Source organism: Calliphora vicina, chromosome 3 (genome assembly GCF_958450345.1).
Source record: "Calliphora vicina chromosome 3, idCalVici1.1, whole genome shotgun sequence".
Classification (NCBI taxonomy): domain Eukaryota; kingdom Metazoa; phylum Arthropoda; class Insecta; order Diptera; family Calliphoridae; genus Calliphora; species Calliphora vicina.
Window position 1 is genome coordinate 19,996,395 of NC_088782.1, and position 19,731 is coordinate 20,016,125.

The 19,731-nt window shown below is 30.4% G+C and overlaps 1 protein-coding gene across 1 annotated transcript; it reads right to left on the reverse strand.

Annotated features, from left to right (window-relative positions):
- Window positions 1–469: 469 nt before the first annotated feature.
- LOC135955769 (zonadhesin) lies at window positions 470–19,505 on the reverse strand. The gene is made up of 2 exons (XM_065506126.1): window positions 19,387–19,505; window positions 470–2,380 (listed from the first exon to the last, which is right to left on the reverse strand). The coding sequence occupies exons 1-2, from the start codon at window positions 19,387–19,389 to the stop codon at window positions 653–655; spliced, it is 1,731 nt and encodes a 576-aa protein (XP_065362198.1). The 5' UTR covers window positions 19,390–19,505; the 3' UTR covers window positions 470–652.
- Between the last annotated feature and the right edge of the window lie 226 nt (window positions 19,506–19,731).

Below are 19,731 nucleotides of genomic sequence, written 5' to 3' on the forward strand. Positions count from 1 at the left end.
TAAGCTCTCTTACTTGTTTTTTCAATAAGACAATTTTGTTATTAAGTTTTTAAAAAAAAAATTAATATTTCGGCTTTAAAAATTATATACTTATGTAGATTTTGTTTTAAATTTTACTTTTTTAGAGCATATTTGCGGTTTCCCTTGACTACGATGTTATCACTGTATATTTGTAAACATTTCAGTTTTCATTTCAAAATTCCATTAATTAATCTGTACTTACTTATTTTTTAAAACTTCACAACCACCACAAAGAAAACTATTTCCAAAATTTTTTTTTTTAAATATATTTTTTTCAATATTTTATTTATTCGTTAAACATTTATAAAAATCGTTTCATTTTTATTTGTATTTTCTTAAAATTAAACTTAAATTATTCAACTCTTGTTTTATTTGTATTATTAATTATTAAAAATCTATAAAATCGAGTATTCAGTTATACAAAAAAAAGGAAACCTAAATTAAGTAATTATTTGCTTCAAGTTTCTTTTTAAGATTTTTGTATTTATAATTTAAGTAATAATGACTATGATTCGTTTTTTTTTGTTAATTAATTGTTTGATTATTTGTAGAGAGACTCGCAAACTTAACAACACTATGAGAATTAAACTAATGAACAGATTAAGTTAGTGTGGGGGGAGATAAAATCACATTAATATTGAAATTGCAGCGCAGGTTTGGGATACGAGTAACCATTTCGCACGGGTGTGGGGTAGGAGAGTTTTACTTCGGGTGTGGGATAAGAGTAACCGCTGGTCTTTTGAGGAGGCTGGGTGGGTAAATCGAATTTTTGGGCGGGTGTGGGATAGGAATAACCAGACTTCAGTGGAGGTTGGGTGGGTAACTCGAATTTTTGGACAGGAGTGGGGTAGTTGTAACCGGTCTTTTGTGTAGGTTTAGTGGGTAAATCGAATTTTTGTGCAGGAGTGGGATAGGAGTATCCAGACTTTTGGGGTGGTTGTGTGGGAATTTCGAATTTTACAGCTGGTGTGGGATACGAGTAACCGGTCTTTTGGGTGGGTTTAGTGGGTAAATCGAATTTTTGGGCGGGTGTAGGATAAGAATAGCCTGTCTTTTGTGTTGGTTTAGTGGGTAAATCGAATTTTTGGGCGGGTGTAGGATAAGAGTAGCCCGATTTTTGGGGTGGCTGTGTGGGTATTTCAAATTTCACAGCTGGTGTTGGATAAGAGTAACCGGTTTTCTGGGTAGGCAATTCGAATTTAACAGTTGGCGTAGGATAAGAATAGCCAGGCTTTTGGGGAGCTGGTGTTGGCCGTCTGGTGGTGGTATATTCAAACTTAACAGCTGGTGTGGGATAAGAGTAGCCAGGCTTTTGAGGTGGCTGAGTTGGCAATTCGAATTTTTGGGCAGGTGTGGGATACGAGTAACCAGTCTTTTGAGGTGGCTGGGTGGGTATTTCGAATTTCACTGCTGGTGTAGGATACGAATAGCCGGTCTTTTGTGTGGGCAATTCGAATTTAACTGTGGGTGCAGGGTAAGAATAACCGGGTTTTTGGGGTGCTGGTGTAGGTCTCCTGGTAGTTGGGGTGGTATATTCGAATTTCACTTGTGGTGTGGGATAAGAGTAACCGGTTTTCTGTGTAGGCAACTCGAATTTTTGAGCGGGTGTAGGATAAGAATAACCAGACTTCTGTGGAGGTTGAGTGGGTAACTCGAATTTTTGTGCAGGAGTGGGGTAAGAGTAGCCAGTTTTTTGTGTAGGCAATTCGAACTTGACAGCTGGTGTGGGATAAGAGTATCCAGGTTTTTGTGGAGCGGGTGTGGGTCTTCTAGTAGTTGAGGTGGTATATTCGAATTTCACTTCAGGTTTAGGATAGTTGTAACCCGATTTGGTGGTTTGAGTAGGCAAATCAAACTTAACAGCTGGTGTAGGGTAAGTATAACCCGGTTTGGAGGGCAACTCAAATTTCACTGTCGGCTGTGGATATGAATAGCCCGTTTTGGTTGTTTGTGGGGCTGGCCTCTGAGTGGGTCTAGTGGGTAAATCAAATTTCACTGTCGGTTGTGGATATGAATAGCCAGGTTTGGCGGGTGATGGCTTGGGATATTCCAAGGGTTGTTTAGGCTGTGGATACGAGTAACCTTTGGTGGGTGCTGGTTCGAATGGTTTTTGAGGCTTTGGGTATGAATAACCCTTGGTGGGCAATTCAAAGGGTTTCTGTGGTGCTGGATAGGAGTAGCCAGGTTTCTGAGGATACTCAAATGCCTTTTGTGGTGGATTGTACACATAGCCATTGCCCTGTTGCTGCGGCTGCTGCTGCTGCTGAGTATCGAGATAGTTTGATACAGGTTCATAATAGTACTGCGCCCACGTTCGACAGCTGAGTGCCAAAAGTAGGCATAATGTGTAGAAATATTTCTGAAATGAAATAATGAAAGTAAATGAGATATTAAGTTTTAGAGTAAAATAGATTTGGATTGAAATATAAATATTTATGGTCAATTCACAAGGTATCTTATCAGTCATATTGTCATAATGTTTTAATATATCAAGACTCGGCAGCTCGGCTCAACCGACTCTTAGGCATTCGGCGCAGGTCTCTGCTGGTTGGTTACGATAAAACAATAAACATAGCATACAGAGTAGTATTATTTTAGGACATTTTTTTCTCGAAAAACAATAAAAACCATTGTGAAATATCAGGACATTATGACAATATGACACGATAAGAGACCTTGTGAATTGACCATTAATATAAAATAAATAGTATTAAATGAGTTTTCAGGACTTTACAATTTATGTAGAACTTATACAAACTTAAAATATAAAATTAAATTGAAAATTTTATACATTAAAACTAAATCTAACTAAAGAAAGCTAACAGGTTTTACTATCGAGGTCAAAGGTCAAATTTTTTAATAACTTCAAAACTAGTATTCCCATTTGTTTAAAATTTGGAGCAATAATAAAGGAGAATTTAAAGTTTCAGAATATTACCTGCAGAAGTATAAAATTTAAGTACATAGGTCACTAAAGTTGTAGAAACTAGAGCAACTGAAGTTTGGAAAACTTTTCTAAATTCTTTTAAAGGAGAAACATCCGTGCGAATATCCAATGAACAGATAAACATTCTTAAAGCTTCTCAGCTATTCAATTCACCTGCTGGAAAACTTACTTTGGCAAGTATTTTTTTCATCTGTAGCACAGTGTTATTTTACACATGATTTCCTACCTATTGATTTTTCTTAAAACTGATTCTCGCTTTTTTCTTTAGCAATCTATGGAAATCAATTTTCCAACGACTACAACATTGAACTTTTCATTGGCATGACGGCGATGATGATGATGAAGACGATGGCACAAATTTATAACTGAACTGAACATTGATTGCTGACTAAGAGTTGAAAATTGTTTTGGTTTTTACCAATGAATGAGGTTTTTTGCGTTATTGTTTTTTATTTGAAATTGTTTAATCGTAGAAATACACAGTTTTGAACGGAGTTTTACCGGAAATTCATGTTAAATTTTGAGGTGGCTGATAGTTGTGGTCATGATGATGGTATTTGACTATGATTGACCGCAAACTAATGTGTGTAGATTTTAATATTTCACGCTCTAAGTAAATTTTTATGTTTCAACTACATTATAACACAACGCAACAGACAACTAACAATCACTTTAGAGAACAAAAAAAATAATAATAAAATTCTTAAAACACCTAGAAACATTAATAAATAAATTTTAAGACTTAGAACAAGCTATTAAAAATGTTAAACTTTATAGCCACCATTAAAACAGGGAGGTATATTGATTTTATCATTCTGTTTGTAACACATCGACCCACAAAAGTATAAATATTCTGGGTTCTTAAGAAATTCTGAGACAATCTAGCTACATATGTCCGTCCGTCTGTCCTTCTCTTGAAAATACGATAGCGCCTATAGGGAAGGACTTAGGGGGATGAAATTTTCCTCAAATATTCTTTGTTTATCAGACATAATTTGATCCAGTAGAACTAATATTATTGATATTTTTCAAAATTTGTTTGAAATTTTCTTTAAATAAAGTACAGATAACACTGTGTAACAAATGAAGACTTTTGGAAAAGTACACATTAATGACAGTATAGGTTCGACTCTACTATCAAAGGGTTGTAAAACCCTATACCGGGTTTGACGATTTTGGTGACCAGTTTGTTTTTATGGACGTCCAAAGATTCTGTGCCCTCAAAAAAAGGTGTAATCAGCTTAAGGCCAATGGATAATTCTGACTTGGTGATACAGATTTTGGTAAAAAATGTAAACAAAAGGTGTTTGGTGGGCTCTTAGCTATATTATTGCCATATATAGTTAAGCGATATCTCCAAGTCTAAATTAGCTGTTGGCCAAAAAATGATGACATCTTTTTTTTTAAGGGGCCCACTAATTTTCAGAATCTTTGGAGGCCCATAAAATAAAATTGGTCACCAAAATCACCAAACTTGGGATAGGGTTTTACTACCCTTTGATTGTAGAGTCGAACCTATGATACATAAATGTCTGTAGAATATTGGTATCCATAAAATTTGGTATTGAAAATAGGCAAAATCTGAAAAATCGGTGTTGGGTATATAAGATTCGGCACAGCCGAATATAACTGTTTTAATTATTTTATTTGTGGCTTTGTTTTTCGCATTTATTTAGTTTTAGTTTTACGAGTAATTATAAGTTTAGTTTGTGTAGAACATATCTATTATTAAGTTTTCTCTGTAAGACTGATGATAATTTTCCATCATAAATTTTATTTCACGGTTTGTCATACATGTTTTGTACAATAATACAATGTTAATTTGTACTCGTACATGTTAATACAACTTATTTATCTCAAGGTCATTTTTATTGAAATTTAACAACCAGCATATGAACTACAAATTGAGCTGAATTTGTGCAGCTTGAAGATACTCGTAAAACATCAAACATTTTACTTTTCATGTCAAGAGTTTTGTACTCATTTTAGTTGTTAGTTTTTAATATTTACTTATTTCTATTTCTATTTTTTTTGTAGATTTTTATGGCCAGATAATAAGTTTTCAGTTTTTATTCCATTATTGTGTATCTTAAATACACGCATCGCATCACTTGTAATGCGTACTAGACAGACAAACATTAAAGTGGGAAAATTTTATTGTTTTTTCTGATTCGGTTTTTCATACAAAAAAAAATACTTTTCAACACACAGGTGTTGGAAAACAATGTCATTGTTTTCGATTGTAGGTGTTGTCGGTTGTTGTTGGTTGTTGAATTCAATTACAATGTCTTAAATCATAAATTCATATTTGGTGTTTTTTTGCTTGAATTTCATTTTCAAACAGTTTAAAATGGTGAAGTAAACTATAATTAAATAATCTTTTGTCTATGATTCATATGAAATATTATCTTAATAGAAATGAAAAAGAGTCTAAATCTAAGTCCCAAAGATGTTAAGTCTTTAATCTACCCGAAAACGTAAGTGGTTTGTGCAACATTGTGTAATGATTTCAAAATCTCATAACCTTTACTACCACTATTGAATAAGCATGTATGTGTAAAACACTCTCACATCCAAAATACATAACGGAATTGAATGTGATACACCTAGAAGTTTTACTAAGGTCCTAGATATTATGGTATTGAAAATCATTAAAATCGGTTTTATAGGAAAAAACTTATGAACTAAAATGTAAGACAACCTCGAACTAATTTGATGATATTTCTAAAAAACTCTTTTATAGCATTGTAACTTTTGCGTAGCTTGCAGTAAATATTCATGTAAGATTACACAAAGTTTAATCTTTTTTAGTTCTTATGAAATTCTAAATAGTTTAAGCTATGTTCATTTGTAGGTGTGTGTAAAACACGCTACCGTCAAAAATACATAAGCAAAATGGAAGAGAACCTGCAGGAGGATTTATCATTGTCCTAGAAACATTGGTATTGAAAATTATCTTAAACTGTTTAGTAGACAGAAAGTTATGAACCAAAATGTGAGACAAACTCAAATTTTATGATTTTTAACGAAACTCCTTCTCAATATTGCAATTGATTGTTGTTGTAAGACAACATAGATTAAAACTAATAATTTTTTTTTTCTTTGTCAAACTGTCATCATTTTAATGTTTATAAATTTGTTTCCCATGTTACGGGACTAGAGCATTTAAAAACTTTACTAAAATTTCCTGAAACGCTAGTTAAAAAAGTTTAGGTCATAGAATAAAATATACATAGAAGTGACGCGCTTTGCAGTAATTTGTTCAATATAAAATTATTTTCCGCTGTTACTCAGTTTTAATTAAACAAATTCAATAATATCAATGAATGGAAAATATACACATATTGAAGAATTGCGTGGAATTGGAAAACGATAACCCGTTTCACCACTGGGGTCAAAGGTCAAGTGTCCAATTTTTAAATATTTTAACCTACATAAGGTCAAATATGACTCATTATGAAATTAAACTTGATTTTTTTCTAAAAGTAAGTGGTTTTTATTTAATTTCAAATACCAACAATTACAATTATGTTTTAAAAAAAATGTTGCCAAAATAAATATATATTTTCTATTTGGGTCAAATTTGAGCTGTACCTATTGCTCACCAAAACTTATGGTGAATGAGTTCCATCGGTTTCAACGTGCAGAGATGACGAACTAAACAAGAGCTTGCAAAATCATTTGGAGCTACTCAATTAGCAATTTCAAAACGTTTGCAAGCAGCAGGATTCATCCATTAGCAGATAAATTGGGTACCAACGAATTGAAGCTAGAGACCTTGAAAGACGATTTTGTATGTCTGAAATGCTGATTGACTGCCTGCATCTCTAAATGCATAAAATTTATTTGTTGTTTTCAAAAAAACGTTCGTTCGCATTTAGAGAAACATGCAGTGAATGCTATAACAGAAAATCATTTTTGCGTCGAATCATTACTTGCGATAAAAAATGGATCCATTACCATAACCCGAAGCGTAAGAGATCATATTGGAATCGCGGCAAACGAGAAGTAACGACACCAAAGCTAAGGAAATTTTCTATTTTTGGTGGGACCAAAAGGGTCCTATCTATAATGAGCGGTTGAAATTTGACCAGACCATCACAAACGCCCAGAATAATCGGCCAGACAAGAAACCGTAATAGTCCATCATGACAACGCACGGCCACATGTTGCAATAACTGTTAAAAACTATTTAGAAATAAGTGGTCATACACAAATACGTATAACAGATATAGAAAATATATAAAACTAGTTGACCACCCCGGCTTCGCCCGGTGGTATTTACTAATGTTAGTTCTTCAAGTTTCTCCAACCCTGCTCTTATTTATTTGCAAATAAAATATATAAATTTGTACTGCATACTTTAGGGGGCTTTTTTACTACAGTTGACTGGACTCAAAAAAGCCGGGTTTAGCCGAAATTTTTTAATTTTTTTTCTTTACAAACCATCTCCTGAAAATTTCGAATCGAATAAAAAAAAATCAGCCAAATCGCTCTAGCCGATCTCACGTGATGACATTACATACATGGACCATTTCATTTTTACATATATATATATATAGATTAAACAATATCAAAGTATTTAACAGTTATGTTTAGACTTTCCAACCGTCCAGTTTTCGTCGGGACAGACCAGTTTTAGAGTCGAATCTCCCGTGTCCCGGCGATACTCTAAACGTGACGCCAATCGAGAACTTTAGCGTTTTTTGTTATGTTTTTACCCTTTGAAATCGGTGGTTTATTTCCTTTAAATAAACCGAATTCTTTTGATTGCAAATAAAACCAGTTACAAAACATTTATTTTGATATAAATTTAATTAATATAATTTAGAAACGAAACAAGATATTGAAAAATTTTAAATGAGAGTTTATAGAACATGTTCAAGAATGAAAAAAAAGTTTTATTCAGTCCCACGTTCACACTCTAAAAAACGTACATACTAAAAACCAAGAATATAGGAATTTTTTAAAGGTGCTGGTTGTAATAAGCTGTGAGCCAATGTATATCCCACTCGCATCCCACTCAGCGACAAAATAGGAATAGACCTAAGCTTTCTTTTGACCAAAAAAAGTCAACAAAGTTTTGGTTTTGAAAAGAAAGTCAAAAATTGAGTTACAAAACACGTATTTTGATATATACCTCACTCGCATCCCACTAAAAGACCAAAAAGAACTTCAAGGAAAAGACCTAAGTTTTCTTTTGAGAAAAAAGGCCCATTTTGAAAAAAAAGTCAACAAAGTTTTTGATTTTGTAAAAAAAAATGTCAAAGATTTTTTTCGACAGATTGAAGATATAGCTAACTAAGCCATTTGGGACACATTTAGCTAAGAACAATATTAATAAGTTACACGGATGAGAAAAAACACCGGTTTGGCAAAAATGTCAAATTTTTACAGCCTCTAACTCAGACAGTTTTTGACCGATTTTGTTGAAAATTGTGTCTGAATTACTATCCAATATAACTAAGCTTTGTGCAAATTTCATGCCGATCGGAAAACATAGATTTCAAAAGTTGGTTCACTTGACATGAAATTCTCCATATATAGATTTTATGTTCCCATTAATATTAACTATTCCTATGCATCTAGATTTTACACAATTTAAATGAATGTTTTGTTTTAATAAATAAAATAGGATAATAATTATTATTTTTCTCTGTCCCATTTTGGAAATTTCAAAAGGTGGCAAGTCCAGTAATGTTTAGCACAATTGCAGCAAATACTTTAAGAAAATTATCTTTGATACGATGTTTAATACAAAAAATCCTCTTTTTAAATGTTGTACAATACATTATAACAATGTATAACAGTTTTAGAACATTTACAAACAAAATTGAATATAAATCAAAGACATACATACAAAGACATTTGGTCATTTCCAAGGTTCAGAACGTGACATTCGTACGCCTTGAAAGTGTAAAAAATAAAGAAATCTTAATAATTTGTTTCCAGTTTCCCATTTTAGATTAAAATATAGGTACGTTTAGTGGAAAAGGTAGAGTTTTTCTATAGAGTAGCCTTATATGCTTGGTTTTGAATTTATGAAAATAAAATTAAATTAATATGTTATTTTATAGGCAACAATTTAACGCATCTGTGTATAATTTAGCACGTGACATGTTTTCCCGTTACGTTTATAATTATGATTAATTCAAATAACTTTTCCAGAACGCTACAAAAAATAGTGCGCGTTTCCGAATGCATCTGCAAATATTAAAAAAATCTGCGTTTAATTTAGCATGTGACATATTTTCTCGTCACGTTTATAATAATGACTAGTTCAAATATTTTCAACAAGATATTTATTGATTCGTTTTTGAGCAAAAGTTACAATAACGATACTCACTTCGAAAATCTAACTTAAAATTTCTCTATGGGGAAGGCTCTCATTTTTTCTACAAAAATAAGCTGAAACATATCTTTATAAAATCTTACAGATCAAATATACATTAAACAATTTGAAAATAGTTTTAAGAAATTTAAATGTAGTAAAATTTTATTAACATTTTTCATGACACTTCTTTACAACTATGACTATTTGAGAAGTGTGGTGAAAGTCCCTGAAGGAAAACTTGGGACAAGTGTCTTCAATTCACCAGTCTGGGTTATAATAATTTACTAGTAATGATAATTGTTTCATTAGTCAGTACAGTATCACTATTGACATTTCCTGCAGGGGTTAGGTTTTTTCTGACAGTAGAGTTGGGTTTTTTTTTGACAGCATTTCACTTCTTGTTTTTTAATGTATTTTTAGAAAAGCATTTTAAAATGAATCTAAAGCGGATTAAATAAACAACTATAGATAGAAAAAACAACTATTTAAAGATCCGACTTGAGTTATTTATAAGCTGACAACAACACAGAAAGTACTTTACTTAAACATTCTTATTAATATATTGTTAAATCTCAGACGGTTTAAACTACATTAAACAACGGAAATATTTCTTATTAAATTTAGTTAATTAAGTATTATGCATAATAATTCAGATAAATTCCAAACAAAATTAATAAGCAATAAATTAAACCAAATGAATTCCAATAATTGGTTATTATTATTTAAAAATACAATAGTAAATTAGTTAAATAAAAGACTTTGTTAAAGCAGAACTTTTGTATTAATTTCGGAATGTGAAATCAAAGAATGGTATTGAAATGCAAACAATATTATTAATATTGTAGAACAAAATAGACAAAAGAATTGATATAGCAATTTTACATTTTAAAGAGATCTTGAGTGTGTAAAAAAAACACAAACGATTTAGGAAGTAGCCTTTTGTTCAGTTGAGCGGAAGTTTTGCATTGTAAAATATGGAATAGAAAGTGGCTATTTAGTGTTTGTTAAAATTACAAATATTTAGATTAAGAATAATAAATAAATTAAAGAATCTTTTATAGCCATTATCAATATGTGACAATAGAATATTTTTAAAATTATTATTACTACAAAAAAAGAGAAAAATACTAAAGTTTTTAGCTTAAAAATTGAGAAATTATTTTTATTAATATTCATTAACTATAAAGCATAAATCTTCTACAGTTTCCAATTTACACTCAAACACTTGGTCTGTCAGTTTAATTCCAATTAATTTTAACACACATTTCATTAGTTTTCTAAACTCTATTTAATTTACATAAATTTCAATAAAATTTAATTATAAAGCGCGGAATTTGTGGCCATAAATTAAAACTACAAGAGAAATCTCTAAGAAGATATTTAGCAGCACGCGTTTGCTTCTACTGGAGAATATATTGACCCTTAAGGTAAAAGTTTATTTCTCTTAGATTTCAATAATTTATGTATTTTATTTAAACATTTTGTTGGTTTTAAACAAATGTATTTAAGGGTTTTACCCATTAAATTAAAAGTAGAAGGTTTTTGCAAAACTAAATTAACATTCATGATTGAATTTTTAAATGGCCTGGTAACAATAGAAATTCTATATAGAAATTTACAGAACAAACTAAAGTATTTTTTATAAAAACGGTTTCTTTGATACTTTCATAACACTTTAATAGACTCTATCAAATCGCATACCTTTTGTCCATAATTAGAAGAAATAATTTATTGTATTTGAAGGTTATTAGTTTTGTTTTACTTGTTTAATATCCTAAGGAAATTTATATTAGTTCCACAACTACACCATTGTATTTTAGATGTTTCTAATTTTATATCAGAATATTCTAATTGAATTTCAAAAGGTTCTACTTGTATTTTTATTATATTTCTGAAGATTATTTCTGTTTTGGGTGATGATTTAAAAATGCGGAATTTTTTTAAAATTTGTCGCTTTTACTTTTAAACCTTTGTACAATATAAATCTATTCAAAGTATTGGCCATTGCTAATTATGACCTTTTCCCATCTTTCTAGCCAAAGAACTGCTCATTTTTTGAGGCCAAGAACGAATCAAGCCAATTTCGGATACTCTGGTCCAAAGTGAAGCGTATTCCAGAGAGAGAGTTCTGCATCGATCGAAACAAATAGTAGTCGGGGCACTGTTTGGACTATAATGCGGGTGAGGCAAAACTTCCCAACCACTTCATTCTAAATAGATTTTAATAGGTATTGCAACATGTAACCTAGCGTTGTCATAATGGAATATTACGGTTTCATGCCTGGCTGCATATTATGGGCGTTTTACGACCAATCAGTTGCGTTCCTTTTAAAGGACTGGCCAGATTTCAGCAGCTCATAATAGAAACCTTTTGGTCCCAATTTGGCTTTGGTGTCAATTGGGCTGGTTGGCCGGACTTCACATATGACCTCTTACACTTCGGGTTATCGTAATGGATCCAGTTTTCATTGCAGGTAATGATTCGTTTCAAAAATGATTTTCTTTTATAGCGATCAAGCTACATTTCAGACATACAAAATCTCTTTCAATGTCTTTCGTCTTCAATTCCTATGGTACCAAATTTCCCTGCTTTTGGATGAATCCCAATGATTTTGAAAGCTCTTGTTGAGTTTTACAACAATCTTCATGGAGTAATGCCTCCAGTTCTTGGTCTTCAAACTTATTTGGCTGGGCGAACCCCACAAACCATCTCTCGCACATTGAAACCGATGAAACACATTTACCATAAGCTTCATTGAGCAATCGGTGTGCTTCATCGGCACTTTATTATAAATTGAAGAAGTAAAGCAAAACTTCCTGCATATGATGCTTTGTTGGTGCAAATTTTGACATTTTCGAAGCATAAAAACTTTGTTTTTTACACTATAATCTTCAATAACTAAGAATAAATGCCAGATAACTTCAAAACAAAAACCACGTTCAAATGATACGCCATTTGTTGTAAATCCCAATATTTCAGATAATTCTAATAGAAATGCAAATGTAAATTTTTGAAATATAATCCAAATTTCTGTAATACATTTAGAATATTCTCAAATACAATCAGAGAATTCTGAAACATTATTTTAAATTTCCATCTTTAGAACAAGTTCTCGATATATCTTACCAGTGAATGTAGTTCGAAACTGTCTCATTCGCAACTGGTGTTAGAGAACATTTGCAGAGCAAAGACTCCTTCTGATGAATCATTCTAGAACTAGTTCTTTCATAAGTGACTTGTGTTTGAAATTATCACACTTAGACATTTAGAATTTTTCTTTGCTAATCTGTCAATCTATTTGAAACATCAGAAGTGCTGAATACTTCTTTTAAACACATTTTAACAGATTTTAGAATTTCTAAATTTTACTACAGAAGCTGTGGAAATAAATAACTCTATATTAAAAGTCTTTTTGATTTAAAAAATTGAGTACATGCTCATGTTTGTACAAATTTTTCAACAAATATTGATTGAAAGATGTTGTAGCAAAATTTGTATACAAAATTTGTTGCTGAAACATGTTTATACAAATGTTTGTTTAGCCACATGTTTACCAAAAAAAGTTTTAAATTACATGTGTATTCAAATAGCCCAGCAGTTCTAGGAACTGTCCAAAGCTAGTTCTTTTACCTATGATTTAGGGTGACAACTAGCTAAGTGAGTAGTTTTAATATGTGCATGTCCTAAGCTGGGGTTCAATTGATCCTTATGGATTACAATTAGACTGTCTGATAGCTGATTCAAAGTAGTCAATGAATTAGATTCACATACCGGTTACATAGAGTCAGTTACATTACTAGCTATCTAACTGGTCACTTACTTGATCAGCTACATAACTGATTATTTTAAGTTAAGTTAAATAGGCATTTCATAGCCAGTCCAATAACCGATAAGCACTAAGAAAATAAATTGTTTGAGAATTATATCAGCACAATTTGTATAACACCAGTTTGTACGAATTACTCACAAAAAAGTGCAGTATAATATAAAGGTTTAAAGTGTCTACACTCTAGATTACTTAGAGTCCCTAAAGTAACAATTGTCTTCACGCTAGATTACAGGGGAAGTATAAAGTAACCAATTGACTTTTCTCTAAATTACAAAGAGCACATACGTATTAAATGACCCGAAATATACAGTTAGCCTCAAAAGCAATGTTACAAATACAACAACAATCAAGACTACAACAACATTATTGCTTAGATATATACATTAAACTAATATACACATTACAACAACAAGCTAAAACAGTAACAATGTTGAATACGGATTCCGGTAAATAAATAATTTTTTTGCTAGATTGTCTCACAGAATGATGCATAACTTTGTTTCCACCAAAACCGATTTGGGTGATTTTTAATAGCCAGTCTCTTAGGACAATGATAATTATTTTAGATGAATATCATTAGATTCGGTTTCGTACTTTGGATGTGAGCATGATTTACACTAACAGATTGACTTAGAATGTAAAAAAATAATAATATAAGGTAACTTGGCTTGCAAATGTGTTAAGTCTACTTTTTATGATATTGTATGTTTTTTTTTAGTATAAAAAATGTCCCCATATTCATGCAAGATTTCAATCTAGGTGAATATGGGGTGAACTCATGGACCGATATTGTCCATTTTCAATATCAAACAAACATTATCAACAGAGAGTATTTGTGCAAATTTTCAGTCATCTAACTCCTTTCGTTTGGGCCGTGTTTTTAACAGACAGACAGACGGACGGACATAGCTAGGTCGTCTTAGAATCTTATGAGGACAATGGTCTACCCCATCTTTTTTGATTGTGGGTAAAAAAATTAACAGCTGACAGTTTAGGGTTAGTAAAAATGCATTACCCGAGACAGCAAAGCGTTTTCAGTGTTTAAAAAAATGAAAGTTGCCAGTAACAGTTTCAAGCAATATCATTCTAAGCAGTGAATTTAGAGATCATGTGATTGACGAATAAAGCATTCTTGCCTATTGTATTTATTTTTATTGTTTCCATTGCTGTCAAATATTTGCGTAAGTACTTTCACTATGATACAATTAACAGAACCGAGCACTCCACATCATAACAAGTGTAGTTCTTAAATCTTTTGTTTAACAACTTTATTATATTTTGCACATTGCTCTCAATAATATTTGGTTTACTGAACACGTTCACATTTTAACGATCTTTCACCTACTTAAAAATAGTTTAAACTAAATAAATTAAAACTTTTAATAAATATTGTCACAAAAACTATTATTAGCCAAAAAAAAGACAGTCACAAATCCCAATTTTGGTAATTTTGTTTAATAAACTTCATTTTCTACAACCAGCTATAAAACGATAAAAACACTAAATCACTTTAACAAAATCATGATAAATAAAAATAAATATTTATTTTGTTATATTTTTGTTCAGCTTTATGGCAAAAATTAAATTTATTAAACATAAATTTTGAATTCCAAATTTTGCTACAATAATAAACCAAATAAAACATTTCAGCGCTTTCATTCAAACAAAAACAATGAAAAAATTACAAATTTATTTAAACAAAAAAGGCAAATGTTCTAATTAAATATTGAGTGCATTACTGGCGAGTATTCGCTCATAAATAAAGAAAAAATATACAATATTAAAATTCCTTTGTTTTTATTATTTTGAAATCTTGAAATAAAATTGAATTTATGTAGGTGTCATTTGTGTCAGACATTTTTGTATTCATTAAAAATAAAAACAAATGAAATATTCATGATGCTTTTAATGAGTTATGAACGAATATTTATTCTAAACAAAGAAATTTGTTGACCTGTATTGTAATCAAAAGTTTACTGCGATTATATCCGTTGATTTTTTTTTCTATGAGCTAAAATAAAGCTAAAAAAGGGACTTTAATATAAAAACAGATTTTGTATTTTATTGTTTTATTTAGAACATCTTGAAATACTTTTGTATCAATCAAACACCTACATGTTATTTTTAAAACTATTTTTTTCAAACTTTGCTAAACTATGATTACATCAATTTTAGAATCATAAAAGCATTAACATATTTAGGAAATCAGTCTTAATTTTGTGAAACATGTTAATTTGTTAAAATAAATTATAAACAAAGCAAAAAACTATTTGTGGTTTTATGGTGGCAATTTTTCAATGGCATACAAAAATTAATGTACAGTGGGCTGGCTGTGACTTCATATTTTAATGTAGTCTTACATAATGTGATAATAAAATATTTTTCTAGTATAGAGGTTAAATTTGTGGACCGATCCCCACAAAAGTTGGTAGAAATATATAGGATCATATAAAACTTGTTTATGTCCAATATCGTGATGATATTGTAAGACAATTATGAATGTTCAGTAATTTTCTGAGGGGAATCTTGTATGGGGACTAGGGACAAATGTTGCCCGATTTTCGCCATACCTTACTATATAATTTCAGAGTACTTATAACTAATTTGTGAAAAATTTTAGCAGACCTAACTCAGTTGTTAAAAACCTAAGTGGTGAGAATGTGTTAGTAAGTAAAACTATGTGAAAACAAATCTCTCGTATGTGTGATTATTTTGAGTAATATTTTTGTTTGAGTTTTTTTTTCTAGATTTCGCTCTGTGTGTGTTTCTCTATAGTTCAAAGCATAGAGAAATATAGAGCAGAAACTAGAAAAAAATTCAAACACAAAACTACTCAAAATACTCACACATACAAGTATTGTTTTTGTTTTCACATAGTTTTCTTTACTAATACATTCTCGACACTTAGGTTTTTGACAACTGAGTTAGGTCAATGACAGAAGAGTTTCCGATCGATGTGTATTTATCTATGGTTCAAAGAATTTCGTTTGAAAATTATAAAATTCTTTTAGTACCAGTTGCTATATCCTGTTTGAGTGAAAATTTTAAATGTAACATGTTAATTTATTACTCAAAGTACTCGCATGGGATACAGAAATAAGAATAAAGTCTATAACAAATTTACTTTCGTTACTGTGACGAATTGAATGATAAAAACATTATTATAGGTTTGGACTTGAAATTAAATTATTCGCAATACAATTTCTTTTTATTGTTAACTTTCCAAATTTGGTGCCCAGAAAAAGTATCATTATCATCATCAACCACATGTTAAGTTTCTATTAAAAATATATTTTTAAACGAAATTAAAAAACCAAACATTAATTTTGTTTAGGGCAATTACCCCGACATTTGTAAAAGATCGTTGGACATACTTGATCATATACAAATACGTATAACAGATATAGAAAATATATAAAATTAAACAACATCAAAGTATATAACAGTTATGTTTAGCACACAATTGCAGCAAATACTTTAAGAAAATTATCTTTGATACGATGTTTAATAAAAAAATCCTCTTTTTAAATGTTGTGCAATACATTATAACAATGTATAACAGTTTTAGAACTTTCACAAACAAAATTGAATATAAATCAAAGACATTTGGTCATTTCCAAGGTTCAGAACGCGACATTTGTACGCCTTGAATGTGTAAAGAATAAAGAAAACGTAATAATTTGTTTCCCATTTTAGATTAAGTGGAAAAGGTAGCTTTTTCCAATTTTTTTTTTAAAGAAAATGTTGTGTATAAGAGTTTTTCTATAGAGTAGCCTCAAAGGCTTTGTTTTGAATTTATGAAAATAAAATTAAATTAATATGTTTTTTTATAGGCAACAATTTAACGTATTTGCGACTGCATCTGCAAATATTAAAAAAAAATCTGTGTATAATTTAGCACGTGACATGTTTTCCCCCTACGTTTATAGTTATGATTAGTTCAAGTAACTTTTCCAAAAAATAGAGAGCGTTTCCGACTGCATCTGCAAATATTAAAAAAAAATCTGTGTATAATTTAGCACGTGACATGTTTTCCCCCTACGTTTATAGTTATGATTAGTTCAAGTAACTTTTCCAGAACGCTACAAAAAATAGATCACGTTTCCGACTGCATCTGCAAATATTAAAAAAATTTGCGTTTAAATTAGCACGTGACATATTTTCCCGTCACGTTTATAATAATGACTAGTTCAAGTATTTTCAACAAGATATTTATTGATTCTTTTTTGAGCAAAAGATACAATAACGATACTCACTTCGAAAATCTAACTTAAATGTTTTGTATGATTAATATTTCCTAAGTTAAAATCCCTATCAGCCCAATGAATAAAAAATCCGCGGGAGTTTTTCCCTTTTGAATAGGAAAAATTTGAATTAAAATTTTGATTTGAATTAAAATTTTCAGCAAATTGATTAGAACGATCGCAAACAATGCTTTTGGTACCAGAATGCGACAAATGATAAATTTAATGTTAATCGAACAAAGCCGAACAAAGGCAATCATGATATTAATATGTCAACAATAAATACCAAATAGAAAATGTCATTAAAAATAGATTAGAAAAAAATTATTACTTCGATTAACATTACATTTTTTATTTGATTTGGTACAATGTCGCGTTCTGGTACCAAAATCATTGTTTGCGATAGTTCTAATCAATTTGCTGAAAATTTTAATTAAAATGAAAATATTGTGGTTTTAACTTAGACAAAATGAATCACACAATACATTAAAGTTTGATTTTCGAAGTGTGTCTCGTTCGCTATCGTTATAGTTGAAGCTAGTACATCTGCCGAATTGGCTGTCATTTATTTAGTTTGTATTACCATGGACGGATATAGCGTTCAACAAAGAAACACGTGCAAATAATAAAATTGTTTTATAAAAATGGGTTTTCAGTTCGGGCAACGTTGAGTGCGCTTCGCCCATTACTGGATGAATGGGTATGTCAATAAACAAAATTATCGAATTTGGGACGATAACAATCCACATGAGGTCGCAGAGTGTCCAATACATTACAAAAAAGTCACTGTTTGTAGTGGATTTTGGGCGTCATCAGTTTTTATTTCTTTGAAAACAACGTTGGCCAGGCCCTCATCGTCAATGGCAAGCGCTATAGGTCGATGATTAATTGATTTGATGTGGGTGATGGAGGTGATGTGAAACGGCACAGAGATCGTACCATTTGACCCCGTTACACTTTTTCTTGTGGGGTTTTCTTATGTCGCAGGTCTATGAGAATAATCCATACACCACATCAAACATAACTTATACTATGTTCACATTTGCAGAGTAATTCATCTCAAACGTGATTAAGCTCTAATCACATCAAAATCGAGATGATTATAAATACATTTAAATGATTTGTTAATCACTTCAAATTGACATGATTAATCACGTAGAATCAACTGAACATACCTCAAACTCAATATAAATGAAATGAAATATAAATTTGTTTATTGTTTTTTATTTGTCAACTTAATCATTTTAGTGTCAACTTAATCATCTCAAATGTAATGTGAACGGCTTTGATTAACTTAATCAAAATTTTGCTTAAACGCGTTTAAATGCCCAAGTGTGAACATACCATTATGTCATCAACATAAATTCAGCCTAATTTATGAGACAGAATTATGGAAAATTGGATATTTGGAAAGCGCGCTATTCGGCGAAGCCACTGCTGTTATATGCACGATGTTATATTCCATACATAATGGCATTGATAGGCCTTTCAAACAAAGAAAAAATCTCGATGATATCTTACACATGCTTTATATTATTTAAATTGAAAGATAGGAAAAGCTTAATGAAAGAAACTTATTTTCAGTTTTCGGACACTTGAACCTCAAGTTCTACGATAAATTATAATTCTCTATCATTCATTCAGTAGTATAATCCTTATTTTAATGGGCTATTGATTCGTAATAAAATCATTCTCATCATTATCATTTCCTGAATAGTTATTGGGTCGCAACTTCCAAAGGAACTAGTTTTAGCAGAATTTTATAACTGATTTTGTTATGGAAATTTGATACGTGATTCACTTTTAAACGCGGCTCAGTCATAGGTAAATTTAGATAAATTTAACTGTATATCCAGTAGGGTTAAAAAGAATTTCCTTAAGAAATTTTTAATTTTTGTTTAATGAAACAAATTTTTGCAAAATCTTTAAATTTCATTTTATTATAAAGTTCTTTATTTTATTATTAAATATTTAGAGATACATTCTTTTAATGATCCAATTAACACTCACCATTTTTACAGATTACTTTTTTTTAACAAAACTGTTCTTTTCAAATTATTATTAACAATATCAGGGCTTGATCACAGATTAACCCTCATAAAAACACCGTTTACACTAGTAATGTTCACCTATAAATTAAATAAATTTATTTTTGGATTATTAATTTTCAATTTTAAACAAAATGTATAATTGTTTTTTTAATCATTAATATTTTTCACATTAATTTTATTATAGTTTTGAAAAAATTTATTCACTTTCAATTATTTTTTTATAATTTTTTTTTTAATTTTAAATGTAAAACCCACTATTTTCTTATTTCAAAAACTGTTTGTTGTTACTTTTTATATTTTTATT